The sequence below is a fragment of the Neolamprologus brichardi genome, chromosome 3, assembly GCF_056152115.1.
Source record: "Neolamprologus brichardi isolate AB-2024 chromosome 3, ASM5615211v1, whole genome shotgun sequence".
NCBI lineage: Eukaryota > Metazoa > Chordata > Actinopteri > Cichliformes > Cichlidae > Neolamprologus > Neolamprologus brichardi.
Genome location: NC_142106.1, coordinates 25,399,440 through 25,416,134, shown reverse-complemented (window position 1 = coordinate 25,416,134; position 16,695 = coordinate 25,399,440). Strand labels below are relative to the sequence as shown.

Here is a 16,695-nt window from a genome sequence, read left to right as displayed (position 1 = left end):
GAGGGAGGGTGAGAGAAAGGTGAAAGAGAGGCGCTGCTACTGAGAGTGAGAGAGGATGAACATGTAGGGGAAGAAAAAGAGAGAGTGTGCGCTATGTGCCAGAAAAAAGGTTAGAGCAGAGAAAAAGAGAGACAGATGGAGTGTGTGCTCCAGCAGTGATAAAAAAGGAGGAGAACAGTGAGCGGTGAGGAGGAAGAGGAGGAGGAGAAGGAAGGTGGCGCAGACGTCACCTCCTCTCTGTGACCAAAGAGACGGCGGAGGAGGAGGTGGAGGAGGATGAAAAAAAACCCGGAAAGTCTTTCACGCCACGTCACTCCACATCATCACGGACGGACACACAGAGAGGAATTTGATTCTCATCCATCCTCCCGGTTCTCAGGCTAAAACCTGGGTATCCAAGAATTCCAAACTTGTACAGACGTTCGGGAATGTTTACGTTCTTATATCCATCCACTGATTTCTGAAACCCTCTTTGTTCTGGAATCTTAATGTAACAATGTTGAGGTCACTTCAATCATAATCCTTAATAAAAAGGGAAAGGGGGGGGGGGGGGGGGGGAGCTGATAATTTGCACACACACACACACACAAATGTGTGACATGTATTCAGAACAGACACAAAAGCTGCAAATGCACACATACATGCACTCACCCCGTCTGTCTTTTCCCTCCCCTTGCTTTGTTCTTGGCACTTTCCTCTTTTGCACACACACACACACACACACACACACACACACACACACACACACACACACACACACACACACACACACACACACACACACACACACACACACACACACACACACACACACACACACACACACACACACACACACACACACACACACCTTTAGGTCCCCTCTGGTCTGTTTGTAGTGTTTAACAGTCCTTTGGTCCCAACACCAGAGACCAAAATGAATAAAAACCCTGTTTAATAAGCAGGCCTGCTTCATGCTCTCCGTACAGAAACTCCACAGGCATGATATCCTCCTCACACTCTTTGTATGAACACACACACACTTGTGTGTAAATTGGTCTTCTTTTTTTCTCCATGTTTTGTTTGTTTGTCTTCAGTAACATTTTGCTTGGCAGTCTTTGCGTGTGTGTGTGTGTGTTTGAGTGTGTGTATTCCCCTCACTGCGTGGGCAGTTTGTAGTCCAATCTTCTTGCTGCTTTGTACACTATTTATAGTCTTTGTTTCTGCGGATGATAGTTGTTGATAGATGCGTTACATTTATCTTTGTACATGATACATTACAGTATGATCCAGTTTAACATGTACAGTATATGGCCACTGGGTATGTTTAAGAAAAAATATATGCAAAAAGAAAAAAAAAAGAATCCAAAGAAAGAGTGAAAAGATAGTAACAGATGAGGAAAAAGGTAGCGGCGCAGCGTTTGCGCCGTGTAAACGACCTGCGACACCAGTAAGGGGGGAAAAAGTGCTTATGTTCCAAAAATGTGGTCCGTTTGCCGAGCGCCTTTGTGGAATGCTTTGTGAAGGTCCGTGTTCGTGTTCACAGCACGAGCGATAACACGTGTGGTATGCTCATGCCTCATCTTTGGTGGCAAAAAGCGTGCCCCCGCCTTGTGGTTTCTCTTTGTAAATCCTGCTCTTTTATGTAATCCTGTCTGTCTGGAGCTGAGAGGGCTGCTGTGGTGTCGCATTCACCGTGGAGAGAAGACGGAACCACAAGGTCCAAGGTTTGGGAATATTTCCTTTGTCAGTGGTCCACAGGTGATGGACCTGTAATGCTGCTAGCCCAAGGGGTTTGGTAGAATCGAGGGTAAATTGTGTTAAAGTCTTGTATTTTCAGTGTTTTTATTCCATTTGTTTTGTGGATTGATCGGATTCCTCTTTAGGGGTTGGGATTAATATGGTCACAGGTTCAGATACACTCCCCCGTAGTCATCAGGGTTTTTTTTTGTTGTATTCATCTGGAAGAAGCCCGGGAGTAAAGATACCTGCTGTGTATCTTTACATTCCCAGTGTCTGCTCCACCCAACTAGCCTCCACACTGAACAAATTCCCAATGAGGAAAAGATAGTGCAGTGCAGTTTAGAAGCATGACCTCAAAACCTCCACTTTCATTAAATATATTGTGAGAACCTACTTTTCTCTCCGTTGATGTCTTGCTTTCCTAGAGGGGCTGGTTTGACTCGGACCAACAGTGCTCCAACCGTGGGAGGGACCATTTTGTCCAAAGGTGTGCTCCAATTTGATTGGACAGTGCAAATGGTCAACCAGTAGTTGGAGCAATCTGGTTGGACATGTTTGTCAGATGGCCCCGTCCCCCATAGGGTGGCAGGCCATGGAAATGGTTGGTAGCTTTGTCGACAGCAAACAGACCTGGTTTACATCTGCGTAGACGCTTCCATTCACTGATCGCTGGGTTTGTCGTTCCCAGCCGTTGTCTCTCCTCCCTCGGCATTCGATGCCATGTTGGCTGAAAACTCCGTGACACGTCGGGCCAGGGGGTTTGTGCTTTTTAGAAGCTCCATGGCAGAGACTCTGGTTCCTCCACTGGAAGACTTGTTGCCTTTCTTCTGAAGGAGGGCCATGAAGTTCTCGTTGCGGGAGCTCGACCTCTGGCTGCTGCCCAAGGTTAGATTTCTGAGGTCGCTACCGCTGGTGCTGTGCTTCACCGGTGACACCAAGCTCTGGCGACTGCCAAACGAGTCGGAAGGTTCTTTGCGACCCAGGACCTTTCGTTTGGACCTGGAGGAGAGAGAGAAGATTATCAGCCAAAACTGTGTGTGCAGCTGTTTCACGTCATCAGGTTTACTACTCGTGTGTGATGAGTCACACTTTAGTTGACATTTGTTTCTCGAGAATAGAAAAACTAAAATTTGTAACTACAGAAGGGACTCCATTCTTTCTTGTAGATGAAAACACTGATTACTGATCTTCCATTTCCCCATCCTCACTTATTCTTCAGAGCCTTTTAAGCTATTTTCAGCATCACGCAAGGTAAAAATCACGAACACTTGTTGCTTAGTGACTAGATTTCTTGTCAGTTTCTGTGTGTACTCATATCCACGTACGTGCATGTGTGAGAGAGAGAGGGACGCTGGAAGGGAAAAAAAAAGGACGAAATGAGAGCCAGCGGTCGTGCAGCAAACCCACTTTACATGTAACTGTTGCTAGGGAACCTTATACTCCATTTGTCTCACACCTTTTCAACAAGACAATGCGTATTTTGTCACATGCTCCAGGTTATAAAAAGCTTCCAGGGAGGTTTGGTGATGGCTTAAAGCATTTGTGCTGTCCTGTCAAAACAGACTAAACTGTGAAGCACTTCTTAACCTTTAACTGCCATCCGAGGAAACTATGTGCTCTAATATCACAGTTTGTACCGATCTCATTGTTTAAAATATGCCTTGGTTGTGTCTGTGTGTGTGTGCATGCTCAAACCTGTGTATAATAGTGAAGAGGTCTTCGGTGGTGTGTGTTGTAGGTGTGCTGGCCAACAAGTCGTCATCTGTTTCCTCTTCGATGTGCAATACAGTCTTTTCACTGGCTGCTGGTTCATCTAAGCAAGGCACACAAATCATGCTAAAACATATAAAGTAGAAATGCTAACCAGCCACTTTCTCATGCACCTTAGATGATATTAATTTTAATGACCAAACAGCTAATCAGCCAATCACATGGCACCAACTCATTGAGTTCAGGCAGAAATGGTCGAGACAACCTGCTGAAGATCAAACTCAGCATCACAATGGTGAAGAAATGTGATTTAAGCGACTCTGAGCATGGCCTAGTTGTTGGCACCAACTTGTGCCAACAACTAGGCCAACCAGGCCAACAAGCTGGTCTGAGTATTTCAAAAACTGCTGATTTGCTGGGATTTAATCACATAACCATCTCTACAGTTTACAGAGAATAGACCAAAAAAGAGAAAATATCCAGTGAACAGCAGTTTCATGGATTAAAATGTCTTGTTGATGTCAAGCTACAATTTGCAAGGACTAGTCAAGGTCCAAAATTGAACATGGGAAAAATGTTGTCTAGTCTAATGAGTTTCCATTTCTCATGCAAAATTCCGGTGGCAAGGGCAGAATCTGGGATAAACAACAGGACCTTCTTGCTGTGAGGGAACAGTGCTAACCACTGCACCACTGTATGATCTGTCCAGGACGTACCCTGGCTTTCGCCCTGGGACAGGCTCCAGCCCCCCTGCAACCCTGATAAGGATAGGCAATGGAAGGATGGATGGATGGAACATTAATGCATGAGTCCTTCCCTGAATTAATGTTTCTGGATGTTGTTGGTTTAATGGTGTACAGGATAGTCACTAACTAAACATTGTTTAAATGCCACAGCCTGCCTGAGTACTGCTGATGTTCATGTTCATTCTTATGACCACAGTGTACCCTTCTTCTAAAAGGCTTCTTCAGGCAGGATAACACACAATATCACAAAGTGCAAATCATTGCAAACTGGTTTCTTGAACATGAAAATGAGTTCACTATACTCAAATTGGCTTCCACTGTAAGCTACAGATGACCTTTGGGACGTGGTGTAATGGGAGATTCACATCATGCATGTGTAGCTTACAAATCTGTAGCAAATCTGTGATGCTATAATATCAACAAGGACCAAAATCTCTGAGGAATGTATTCAGCACCTTGTTAAATTAAGGCAGCGCTGAAGGTAAAGGGCACTACTATATGTAGGTGTACCTAATAAAGCAGCTGATAGGTGTATATCAGCTGGCTTTGTGCAAACGCATATGTAAATCTGATTCAGCTACAGAGAAAATTAGGTGGTAATGAAATAATGATGATAAGATATGATATCAACAGTGAAGATATGTCATCTTCACTGTTAAAAACAGTGTGAACCACTCTGTGTTTTGATTTGGGCTCATTTTAGAGCAATGGGCCTGTATCAAAACAAAGCAGAATCAGGAGGGTATGTATCAAAATTAGCATGTATGAGTCCTAATCAAATGTAGAAGCTCTGCTAGACTATTATCACCAACACAAGCACATAAAAAATCACAAGAGACAATGTCTGCAGTGTAACAAGACTACAAGCAAACTATTAGCTAATATATGTTAGAAAATGCAACATTTGTGTTGGGATGTTTCTAATTAGAAACGATTAGAAGGCCAGAAAACTCCAGTTCAAGATTTATGGTATATTTTTGTATTTCATCATTGAATGAATGTACAACTACCCCTACCCTGAAGCTGTGATTCTGTAGGACAGGGACCACTGGTGGAGAATAGAGGGACTGCAGGAGGCGTGTGGACAACCAAGGGAAAATAACTACTTAACTTTGACATGTGTCCATCAAACTGTCCAAGTAAATTTTTTACACAAAGATATTTTCTTTTTCCATTTTTTCTACAAATCAGGCTCTGGATGGTATATAAACAAATCCCTCTGTCAAACTATAAAAGGGAATCAAACTAGAACTTGTAAGTATGTGTGTGTAATGTAAAATTTTACAATATTAAAACAATTATTAAAATGTAACCTATATCACAATGACACTTCCTCAGTCAGTTATTGAAAAAGAGACAATATTTAAAAAATGGTGCTTTTGTTTTAAAAGTTTTTAGACTATTGCATTAAAATGTGCAAATGATGTAAGTCTTGGATTAAACACGAACAGCTTTGTATAAATGTTAAGTAGAAAAACACATTTTCAGTGGTTTCTTTCCAGCAGTCTGACAGAAGAAATCTTATTGAAGTAAAATAGGCCAAAAATGTTTTTACATGTAGTGTGTAGTGTCTCATCTTTAAAAAAATAAATTGATACATAAAAGCCCTTTTATCTGGTCTTATGGGTCTTATTCAGTGAAAACCAACTTTTAAAGCTTAATAAAGTGGACCCATCAAGGCATACCTGTCCCAATTCCAGTACCAGCCATCTTCCCTTCCAGCTCTGTGAGAGAGGAATCTTGAAGAGAGGATTGTAGTGATGACTCTTTGGAACTTTCTTCATCTGTTCCCAAGTGGTTCTCATCTTGCTCAGGCATGTCGGGAACACTGGGAGCATTGAGAATATCGTCTGGTGGGAATGTTCCTACCGGAGACCGAAGACGCACGGGGCTGTCAGTCTGTGGCGTCTGACGGTCTGTGCTGCCATTAGTGGAGGAGTGGACTGACGTGGGGAGAAGCAGAACATTTGGCTTCTTGGGAACTGGAGGTGGAACCTGGAAAGGATTGAGAAGGTTTCAAAGAATGAAAAAATAAGGAGAGTTGTGAACTGTGAATATGTTTTTTTAAATTGTTTGCCTTTAGAAGATACTCGATGTTTAACCATGAGAATACTCGTGTAAAAGAACAATATATTTAATTTGGTTACCTTGGGTTTCTTTTTGTCTGACAGCTCTGCCAGACAGGAGACTGTCATCCTTGAGGGTAGCGTCTTGCTCTTGTCCTGAAGTTCTGGGGCTTCCTGATTGCTGCAAGGTGAAGGGAGTGAGCCTCCATCTTCGGGGCCAAGACGAATCTCTTGGTCAACATCAAATTCAGGCTCCAAAACTGGGTCTTCCAGGAGAGGCTGAGGGTCTGGGAGAGGAGGGAGATCAAACAGGGACTGGGATAGGGGGAGGAACGATTTATCATAGGCAGTTTGTGGAGCACTCATAGAGTTTGAATCTGACAGAATAGTGGGATTTGTTGGAGCTTGTGGTGGAGGTTTTTTGGGTTTTGGCTTTTTCATGACTTTGTAGATGTTGCCTAGAGGCACAGGTCGGTCTACAGGTGAGGCAGGAGGCGAGTCAAGTGCCAGAGGGGAAGTGGAGGAAGGAGAAGGAGACTTGAAAAGAAGGTTCATTGGCCGTTTAGGTAAGGGAGGCTTGACTGCAACAGGTGGTTTAGGTTTTGGTAGAGTGGGTGGTGGGCTGGGATCCTCGCCTATGTCGCGGCCATGCTGTTCCTCTTCGATGGTGTCAGAGGCTCCATCAGGGCAGTCTTCTAGGTCTCCACGAGAAACTGAACGAAGCCGAACAGTCTTTAGCTCATTCTGGGTAACCATAGGCAGTGCCTGTGAGGAACTCGGGCTGATCTTTCCTGGCTTTGCTGCTGTCGAAGTGTCAGAATGCCGCCGGCTGGCCTTTTGTTTTGGCTTGATGGACGAAAGCTCCAGATGTGCATTCCCAGGCATTTCAAAGGACAGTCTAGACCTAGCAGCTGGATCCTTGGGTGATGGTAGAGATGATTTCCTCTCTGGGATTTTGGGGCGCATCTTACAACCTGTTGTACCTGTTGTACCCACAGTCCCCTGACCTGCCAGATGACTGAGTGGAACAGTTGGGGTGGGAGTCTCTGACTGGCTGGAATAGCCACTTGATGGGGACATAAGTCCTGGAGGTTTGAAGGGGGATGATGCCTTGATGTCAGTCTCCATGGAAAGCTGTGAGGGTGATGTGGCTCTCGAGGTGGAGGGAGAGTCAAGAAGGGACTCTGAGCTACCTCTGACTTTCATACATTCGATCACTGTGGTACCTGTTGCTGTGCTGGAGCCTGACAGAGACCTGAGGAAGAGCAAAGAAGAGATGTGAAGTTTTTTTGCCAAATCAAAGTTTGCCAAACACGTTTGACAACAAAACATCCAGGATACCTATGAAATGATGTGAGAAGACATAATAAAGATGACACAATAATAATAACTTTGTAGCACAAGTACTAAACATCCATGTGTAGTTTTGTACCTGTATGGATCATTGCTCTTCCACTCCCCTAGCTGCCAGTGCGTGGGAAAAGTAATTTCTGTCTCCCCCTCCCTCTCTGGGGCCTGAACCTCTAGACTTGGAGGTCTGTCATTCCCTCCTTGGCCTGGCTCTCGCTCACCAATACTGGTTTTAGACGAGTTGGGCAGAAGGAAATCTGGCTGAAAGTCAGGGAAGTGATCCCTGGGGATGTGCAGGCTCTTTGGTCGGCCATCTCTGTAAAGACCACCTTGATGGTGTATTCTGCCCTCAGCTTCTCCAAGGTTTTTCATAAGAGAGACACTCCTCACAGGGGGTGGTGGCTTTCGTTTGGATTTTTTAAGGGAGATGGAGCGGGAACGTAGGCGCAAACGGCCTTCTGTGCTGTAGTCTGAAGCTGTGACGGAGATTGTGTCAGTCGTACTTGCGCTGTCCTCTGAGCTCCCTCTAGGGTAGAGAAGGGCATAATTCTCACCTAAGCCAAGGAAGTTGTGATGCTCTTGTTGGTGGTCCATAGTATTCCCATTTCCTGTAGATGTTATATTACCATCCGGATGGCCTATAACACCCTCTGTGAAACAAAAAGATCCAGAATCTGTGGGTGTGGAAAGGGAACGCTCTCGAAACTTGAAAGCATTCTGTGCTGCTATGGAACGTGCCGACCTCTCCCGTCCTCGCACTGCTTCCCCTCCTCCTCCCCCTCTTCCTCCATCGACTGCAGCCCCCTCTGTCTCACTCCGCTTCCCTATGTCCATGTTATTCAATGGTCTCCGAGAAGGGTCTGTCACAGTCTTGAATGAGCTTGAATGTCCTGAGCTCACCAGCATCACCCCCTCCTGGGTCCCTCCTCCGATAATACTGTGCTGTTTGGGTGGTACCGCTGGTCCTTTGTTCTTACTGTAATTGTAAGGCTCGTTCCACGCTCCAGGAGAAAAGGTGGAACCCTTGGGTCCGTTCCAGGAAGCGGTGGGTGTATTTGAGCAGAGCAGCCCAGAATGGTCCATAGTTTCTGGGTGAAGGTGATCTGGGGCAGGCAGCCCCAAACGGTTGTCTGTAGAGAAGAGAGGGAAAGAATCAATACAACAAAACTAATCACACCAAATTCCACTGACTGTGGACACTCTAAAATAAAAGGTTATAATAAAAACTTCTACACGTCACATATCTATCTCTAGCTCTACCCATTCAGAAAACTATTCTGAGCAGAAAAGGCACAACCTGCCTTGACATCTGTAGCCTCTGGCATTAGTCCATACACAGTGTGTATCATTTGTTTACTGCCTGACGAGAATAGCCATCTCGACAGGACAAGACTTAGGTGTCCATCTGCATCTAAAGGACAAAGGTCACTCTTTCGAGGATGCCAATGTTAACATTTTGGACACAGAAGACAGATGGTTTGAAACAGGAGTGAAAGAAGCCATCTATGTCCACTGTGAACTACCATCTTTGAACAGAAGGGATGACTTACAACACCAACTGTCTGCCATCTATAATCCAGTTTTGAGATCCGCTCCCAGACACTTGGGCCATTTGACCTCAGGATATCACATGATAGGGTGGGGCTAGGTTTTGCAATGGGTTTACCCGAAACCTCGGCTGATTGTGACCCACACCCATTTTCACACGGGCTTGTGTGATTAGGTAGAGGATCAATAGGGAGTCCACGACCCTCTTGGAGACACTCCCATAGGGCTTAAAATCTGGGATTCTCCACCAGTTTTCTTCTTTGAACAAAAGAAGTTTCAGACTTTCTTTGAAAGTCTGAAAGAAAGAAGTTCTAAGAAAGAAGTTCTTTCTTAGAACTTCTTTCTTTCAGACTCTTTTTTCTTTTTCATGCTCCTTACACTACGATGACCTAGATGACCAAGCACCTTCACAGACATACTTTCCTGCCTAATAAAGCTCCATGCTTAAAAGATACATACAAGGTAACATATTAAAAAGAAAAACATATATAAACTTATCTGACCTTTCCTTCTAAGGAGGGAAAGCGGATCAAAAACATTCTTTTTTGCAAGTGAGATAGAATCACACCAGAACTTGATCAGAATCCAATATTCCATGCTTTAAGCTATGTGCTGTGGTATAACCACAGAACAAATAAGCATCTATGGACATGTTTTAGCTGTTCCTCGAGATTAAATGCTAAATCATAACTTATAGAACTGAAAAGTTGAGAGCATTTCTTCACTCTCTGATGTGCAAAGGTGTTTTTCATCTTCACTTGACTGGATTTGGCAAGAGTTTGATTTCTCAACTGACTGGCTGAAGTTAATAGACAGATGGTTCTTTCAAAGCGTGCCATTTTGCAAGTATGGCTTCACAGATGGTTCTGTAACAAGTTATCTGGTGTGACAGGTTACCATATCATGCCAACCAAATGCCCCTTCACAGCAACAGACCCACCAGATTCACACACTGTAGGGATTGAGGGGTCAGTTTTTTTCCCCTTAATTTGTTACATAGGCCTAATAGTACATTAAAATAGATAAGTAGTAAATATACGGTATATATTTTTACGTGTTGTTAAGAAACGTTGTAATGTTGTTTGTGCACCGTTCCATAAAAAAACCATAAGCAACGTAATTTGTGTGTTACTGATACGTACGTATACTTATACTTTTTGCAACTGACTTGCAAAAAAACTCTTTCTGATTGCTTTGGTTGCTAGCTGGTGGAAGCGGTTTCACTTAGTTCTGCAAGTTGAAGTGAAACTGAAATGAAGACTGTCCACCTTCATAGAAGAACCTTCTCCATTCACCATTTACATCACAATTTTCAACTTTCACTACAGCTCAGGGAGCAAATCATTAACCCTTTAAGACCGACCATAGAACCAAGTCTGCCAGAGCTTATCTTTATATTTGTACATGCTGTAGTGCCATTTTTGGGAGCGTTTCAAGTTGCTATACATCAATACAACTGTTATAGCCCAAATTTTAATAATATCTATGCATTAAGTCTGTAGTAACTACATAAATTGCAAAAAAGTGCAATAAACTACACAAAAATTTAAAATCATTTTTGGTTTTCTACATTTCTAGTTAGAGAATTTTAAGAGGTTTATCCCTCAAAACTGTAAATACAAAAAAGTTGCACAAAAAAGCTTCCAACAACAGGAATTATTTTGAGTGTCTTCATAATTTTATTTTTGAGATACACCAATTTTTATATACTACAGGAAAAACGAAAATAAATATTATAGTGCAAATTTGCAAAGAAAAAAACATGTGCATCAAAATAAACTATTTAAATTAGTGCAGTTTGAGTTCTAAGCATCCCAGAAACTATTCAGAAAAGCATAAAGTCAACATGACTCTTAAAAATACCAGTATAGGCTTATAAGGCCCCGAAGGTAAAAAACTACATTTTCCGCAAAAATGACATCACTTCCGGTTTCGGGCAAGTAATGGGGGGCATTTGATAGTTCCCGCTGATGTCTATTCCAACGTGTTTTGAACAACTGATCGGATCGGCAAAGCGTGTTTCTGGAATATTATGTTTTTGTTGCTGCAAGTGCTTTTTATGCAATTTTTGCAAAGCTATATGTGGAAGAAAAACGTGACCTAGGGCAAGTTGATGGCATAAGATGTAAGTACAACTCCTCCGGTTTCATATGCAAAACAAATTATTGCGCTAGCTTACATGGTTTCGGTTCTACAGGGATTTAAAAATAGTTACACAAAATGGAGCGTGCCCGCTCTGACCAGTTTTAAAGGGTTAATATCTGCAAACAAGTTTGTGTCTTCCATGTAAACTATGGGCAACAGTAGCAACTGCTAGCAACCGAAGCAATCACAAGGAGGTTTTTACAACCAGTTTCACCTCAAAAAACCCAGCAACCACTCACTAACCAGTCGGGCAGTCCAGGTTTTTGCTTTTGCTGAGTTTGTCAAGGGCCAGCCTGTCTCCAGGCCTCTGTGACTATGCCTTAACAAGAAAGGAGAACATTTTTCTTTTAAAACTGTATGTAAATCCATAATCAATGACAAAATAAACACACATTTGTCATGTTTGTTGAACGAAAAACATAATTCTAACAAAAGAAAATGTCCTGCTATTGCATACATTGAATCAATCAAATGATAGTCTTTCCACAGGCAAGAACTGTTCAGTGCTACTAACAGCAATACTAGAGTTTTATCTGAAATACGAGAAGTTCACGAGTATAGGAATTTCATTCTGACATTCCCAGATTCTTTCTTTTCTCTCTCTTTCTCTTGTCTTTGAAGGTGCGGCACACTTTATGTGAGGAGTAATAAGATCTGCACCGTGGAGGGAGAGTAAAGAGCTCCCTGTTATGGTCACACACACCTGCAGGTAAGGTTGTGTCGAGGTCAGAGTGTGTCTTCCTCAGTGGGAGATTCTGGTGCGGTGTGTCGGTAACAGGCTCCAGGGAGTGGGGCTGGTGGGGGAAGGGGTCCCCGGGAGAGGGGGAAGGGGACGGAGAGTGCTGGAGAAGATCAACACCGTGGAATTTCAATCTTCTCCCTTCACCTGCAAGAGGAAGACAGCAGCAAGAAGGTCAGCAGGAGGGTGGGAAGACTAATTTTACCTGACACGCACTAAATTAAATAAAACAATAAATCCAATCATGTTGTTGACATGGCAATAAAGTATTAGATTATGGCTCTTGGGAGACAGCAATGCGAAGGCAGATCATTTGATATGATTTCAAGTCTCTCTTAAAAGGCTGCAGTGCTTTCCTCTCACAACTCTTGGAGATCGTTAACACAAACATGATTTACTGCTTCTATTAAACATTCACTCAGGTCACTTTAGTGAGACACAGTGTCAACCATAACTCTGTGTTTGCATCAGGAGCTGTTTAAGGAAGAAAATGTGGGAACTGCCGTTTCTCTAGTGGCCACTTCCCTGGTGAAGATGAGCTGCTGAAGTTCAAAGTGAGCATCAGAATGGGGAAGAAAGATGATTTAAGTAATTTTCAATGTTGTTGGTGCCAGATGGGTTGATCTATTTCAGAAATCTTGATCTGCGGAGATTTTTCCAATGACCATGTCTAGGGTTTACAGAGGATGGTGAGCAAATAAGCAAATATCCACTGAGCAGCAGTCCTCTGGGGGAAAATGCTTTGTTGATACCCAGAGGTCAGAGGAGAAAAGTCAGACTGCTTTGAGCTGACAGGAACTCAAATAACCGATCGTTACAGCCAAGATACGGAGAAGAGCATCTCTGAATTCGTAACACATCAAAGTTCGAAGGAGATGGGCTACAGCAGGAGAAGACCAGACTGGGTGACAGGTAAGAAGAGGACACACAGGCTCCCCAAAACTGGACAGTAGAAGACCGGAAAAATGCTGCCTGGTTTGATGAGTCATGATCTCTGCTGCAACATTTGGATGGTAGGTTTCGGGCATCTTCTGATGGCTGCAGCAGGATAACACACTGCATCTCAAAGCTCAAATCATGTGCGGTCGACAAATCTGCAGCAGCTGCGTGATGCCGTCATGTGAACGTGGACCCAAATCTGGGAGTAATGTTTCCAGCACCTTGTTGAATCTTTGCCAGGTAGCTCTAAAAAAAAAAAAGGGAGTACACCCAGTACTAGAAAGATGTATTTCTACATTTCTTTTTCTAAATTTCTATATTATCTAACTGTCTAATTCTCTCTCTCATACAATTGCTAGAGGCATTGACAACACTTCAGGTGATAAGACTAAGAAAAGAATTCAAGACTCGGGTAGCAGTTTAGGCAAATTTGCGAGTAAAACAAAGTCAAGTGGAAGTCCAATTCTCCCAACAACGTTTTTTGGTTGATACCTCCTGAATATTTTTCACTATAAATTGAAGGAATATGGAGATTTCAAATCAAGACTGTTTACATAAATAGTGTCTAATTAAAGATGCATTAAGAACTCTGTTGATTTGCCCTTTTAATATTAACGTTTACTGTAAAATAGGATACAGTTAATGTCACAGAGTTGCCTGAAGCTGGTAGTTGTTTCCACTCTTCTTTATTTCCTGTCACACAATTGCCGATACTTCAAGTGTCCACTGTTTAAAGTTGCCTCTGACTCAGCAGGTGTTTGAGAAGTGGCATAAGCAACACTCGATGAGTTCATCTCAGCTGAACAAGTGGAGAAGACTTTGCAGCTTTCAGTTTCATCATCGCCATAATGACTCCTGTACATGCATTACGTTTTAATCCAGACGGGCTCACGGCAGACACGACGGAGAAACCTGCTGCTCTGTTGTACAGTGGGGAAAAAAAGTATTTAGTCAGCCACCGATTGTGCAAGTTCCCCCACTTAAAATGATGACAGAGGTCAGTAATTTGCACCAGAGGTACACTTCAACTGTGAGAGACAGAATGTGAAAAAAAAAAATCCATGAATTCACATGGTAGGATTTGTAAAGAATTTATTCGTAAATCAGGGTGGAAAATAAGTATTTGGTCACCTCAAACAAGGAAAATCCCTGGCTCTCACAGACCTGTAACGTCTTCTGTAAGAAGCTTTTCTGTCCCCCACTCGTTACCTGTATGAATGGCACCTGTTTGACCTCATCATCTGTATAAAAGACACCTGTCCACAGCCTCAACCAGTCAGACTCCAAACTCCGCCATGGCCAAGACCAAAGAGCTTTCGAAGGACACCAGGAAAAGAATTGTAGACCTGCACCAGACTGGGAAGAGTGAATCTACAATAGGCAAGCAGCTTGGTGTGAAAAAATCAACTGTGGGAGCAATCATCAGAAAATGGAAGACATACAAGACCACTGATAATCTCCCTCGATCTGGGGCTCCACGCAAGATCTCATCCCGTGGGGTCAAAATCATCATGAGAACGGTGAGCAAAGATCTCAGAACCACACGGGGGGACCTGGTGAATGACCTGCAGAGAGCTGGGACCAAAGTAACAAAGGTCACCATCAGTAACACACTACAACGGCAGGGAATCAAATCCCGCAGTGCCAGACGTGTTCCGCTGCTGAAGCCAGTGCATGTCCAGGCCCGTCTGAAGTTTGCCAGAGAGCACATGGATGATACAGCAGAGGATTGGGAGAATGTCATGTGGTCAGATGAAACCAAAGTAGAACTTTTTGGTATAAACTCAACTCGTCGTGTTTGGAGGAAGAAGAATACTGAGTTGCATCCCAAGAACACCATACCTACTGTGAAGCATGGGGGTGGAAACATCATGCTATGGGGCTGTTTTTCTGCCAAGGGGACAGGACGACTGATTCGTGTTAAGGACAGAATGAATGGGGCCAAGTATCGTGAGATTTTGAGCCAAAACCTCCTTCCATCAGTGAGAACTTTGAAGATGAAACGAGGCTGGGTCTTCCAACATGACAATGATCCAAAACACACCGCCCGGGCAACAAAGGAGTGGCTCCGTAAGAAGCATTTGAAAGTCCTGGAGTGGCCTAGCCAGTCTCCAGACCTCAACCCCATAGAAAATCTGTGGCGGGAGTTGAAAGTCCGTGTTGCTCGGCGACAGCCCCAAAACATCACTGCTCTTGAGAAGATCTGCATGGAGGAATGGGCCAAAATACCAGCTACTGTGTGTGCAAACCTGGTAAAGACCTATAGTAAACGTTTGACCTCTGTTATTGCCAATAAAGGTTATGTTACAAAGTATTGAGTTGTATTTTTGTTATTGACCAAATACTTATTTTCCACCCTGATTTACGAATAAATTCTTTACAAATCGTACCATGTGAATTCATGGATTTTTTTTCACATTCTGTCTGTCACAGTTGAAGTGTACCTCTGGTGCAAATTACTGACCTCTGTCATCAATTTAATTGGGGGAACTTGCACAATCGGTGGCTGACTAAATACTTTTTTGCCCCACTGTAGCTCACTTCCCGTCTCCTAATGTGTTTTGTGTGAGAACATGAATCCAGTGAGTCACTGGTGGCAGCAGGCACCTAGCTGGTTACCTTAATGACATACAGCACTGTTTCTCACCCATCCCATTAAGCTATCAGCCTCGTTTTAGAGCAACAGTCATATTGGGCTCAGCCTGCTGCTAAAATTTATGTCCAACAATGAAATTGTGCCACTTGATGAAGCTCTTTTAAGAGGACTGCGGTAATAAAAATCAATAAGTCAAGAAAGCAAATAAACAAACTGGAGCCAAATCAGCCCACTATTACCCACCCTGTGCCAAAGCAAACTTAAGGAACATGGCTGTACCGCTGACACTGACAGCTGTCACCAAGCACTCAAAACACAGATCTCCTTCACATTTGGAAGTCAGATGACTCCAGCTCACCCTCCTTCCATTTTTCTCCCTCCAGCTGTGTCCCTCTTGCAGCAGCCTGTACAAATTATGCCTCCAGGTACTTAACAACACAGAATTACAAACCTTTGATCTGTTTGAGAGAGCAAACAGAAAACTAATGGAAGATATTTGATGCCCAAACTAAACATTTACAGAAAAATCAACAGATAAAGATGAATTATGCAAAGCTCAAAGGCGCAGAACAACAAAGGAAATGCGACTGAACCTAACATGATTAAGACTTGATGGCATGGCTCTGTTTTAGACATCAGTGACAACAGAGCTGATTAAAATCCCAGCATGAATAGTGCTACTGGTTTGTGAAGCCTCAAGATGAGCGTCTCAGCCAGAGTCATCTTGGTTGCAAAAACACTGATGTGACAACAAGGGTAGGGTCTAACAGCGAACTGGCTAATAACCTCTGATCGACAGATCTTTGGCCAATGAGCATGCGGTTTCATATCACAGCTAATCCTACATTTTGAAACACTTTATGACCAAGATTTACTAAACAGATTTGTTTATTTTATTCAGTGTGATCCAAAATGAGTGACTGAGCCCATGCATCCAGCAGAAAAATGTCCAACAAAGTCAAATCAGAAAGACTTTTACAAGACTGCGTGTCTTTCTGCAACCACATCTATCACCATCTTGTGGCCTGGAGATAGAATGCAGGATTAATGTGCTTCCTCACTGGCTTCATTTTTCTGACCCGGAAGCTGTGCCCATGTGTTTTACTGTGTGTGGTTGCAAAGCAGCTTGCAGAT

At 43.2% G+C, this 16,695-nt stretch overlaps 1 protein-coding gene across 3 annotated transcripts in view; it reads right to left on the bottom strand.

The window, feature by feature from the left end:
* Window positions 1-783: 783 nt before the first annotated feature.
* Window positions 784-16,695, bottom strand: part of nhsl2 (NHS-like 2) — a 188,662-nt gene continuing 172,750 nt past the window's right edge. For all 3 annotated transcript variants that reach the window (XM_087835329.1, XM_087835336.1, XM_087835339.1), the window contains exons 5-10: window positions 11,991-12,173; window positions 7,677-8,724; window positions 6,326-7,499; window positions 5,864-6,173; window positions 3,418-3,535; window positions 784-2,721 (exon numbers count right to left, since the gene is read on the bottom strand). In XM_087835329.1, the coding sequence (XP_087691455.1) occupies window positions 2,382-2,721; window positions 3,418-3,535; window positions 5,864-6,173; window positions 6,326-7,499; window positions 7,677-8,724; window positions 11,991-12,173 (3,173 nt within the window). In that variant the 3' untranslated portion in view covers window positions 784-2,381. The remainder of the gene's footprint in view (window positions 2,722-3,417; window positions 3,536-5,863; window positions 6,174-6,325; window positions 7,500-7,676; window positions 8,725-11,990; window positions 12,174-16,695) is intronic.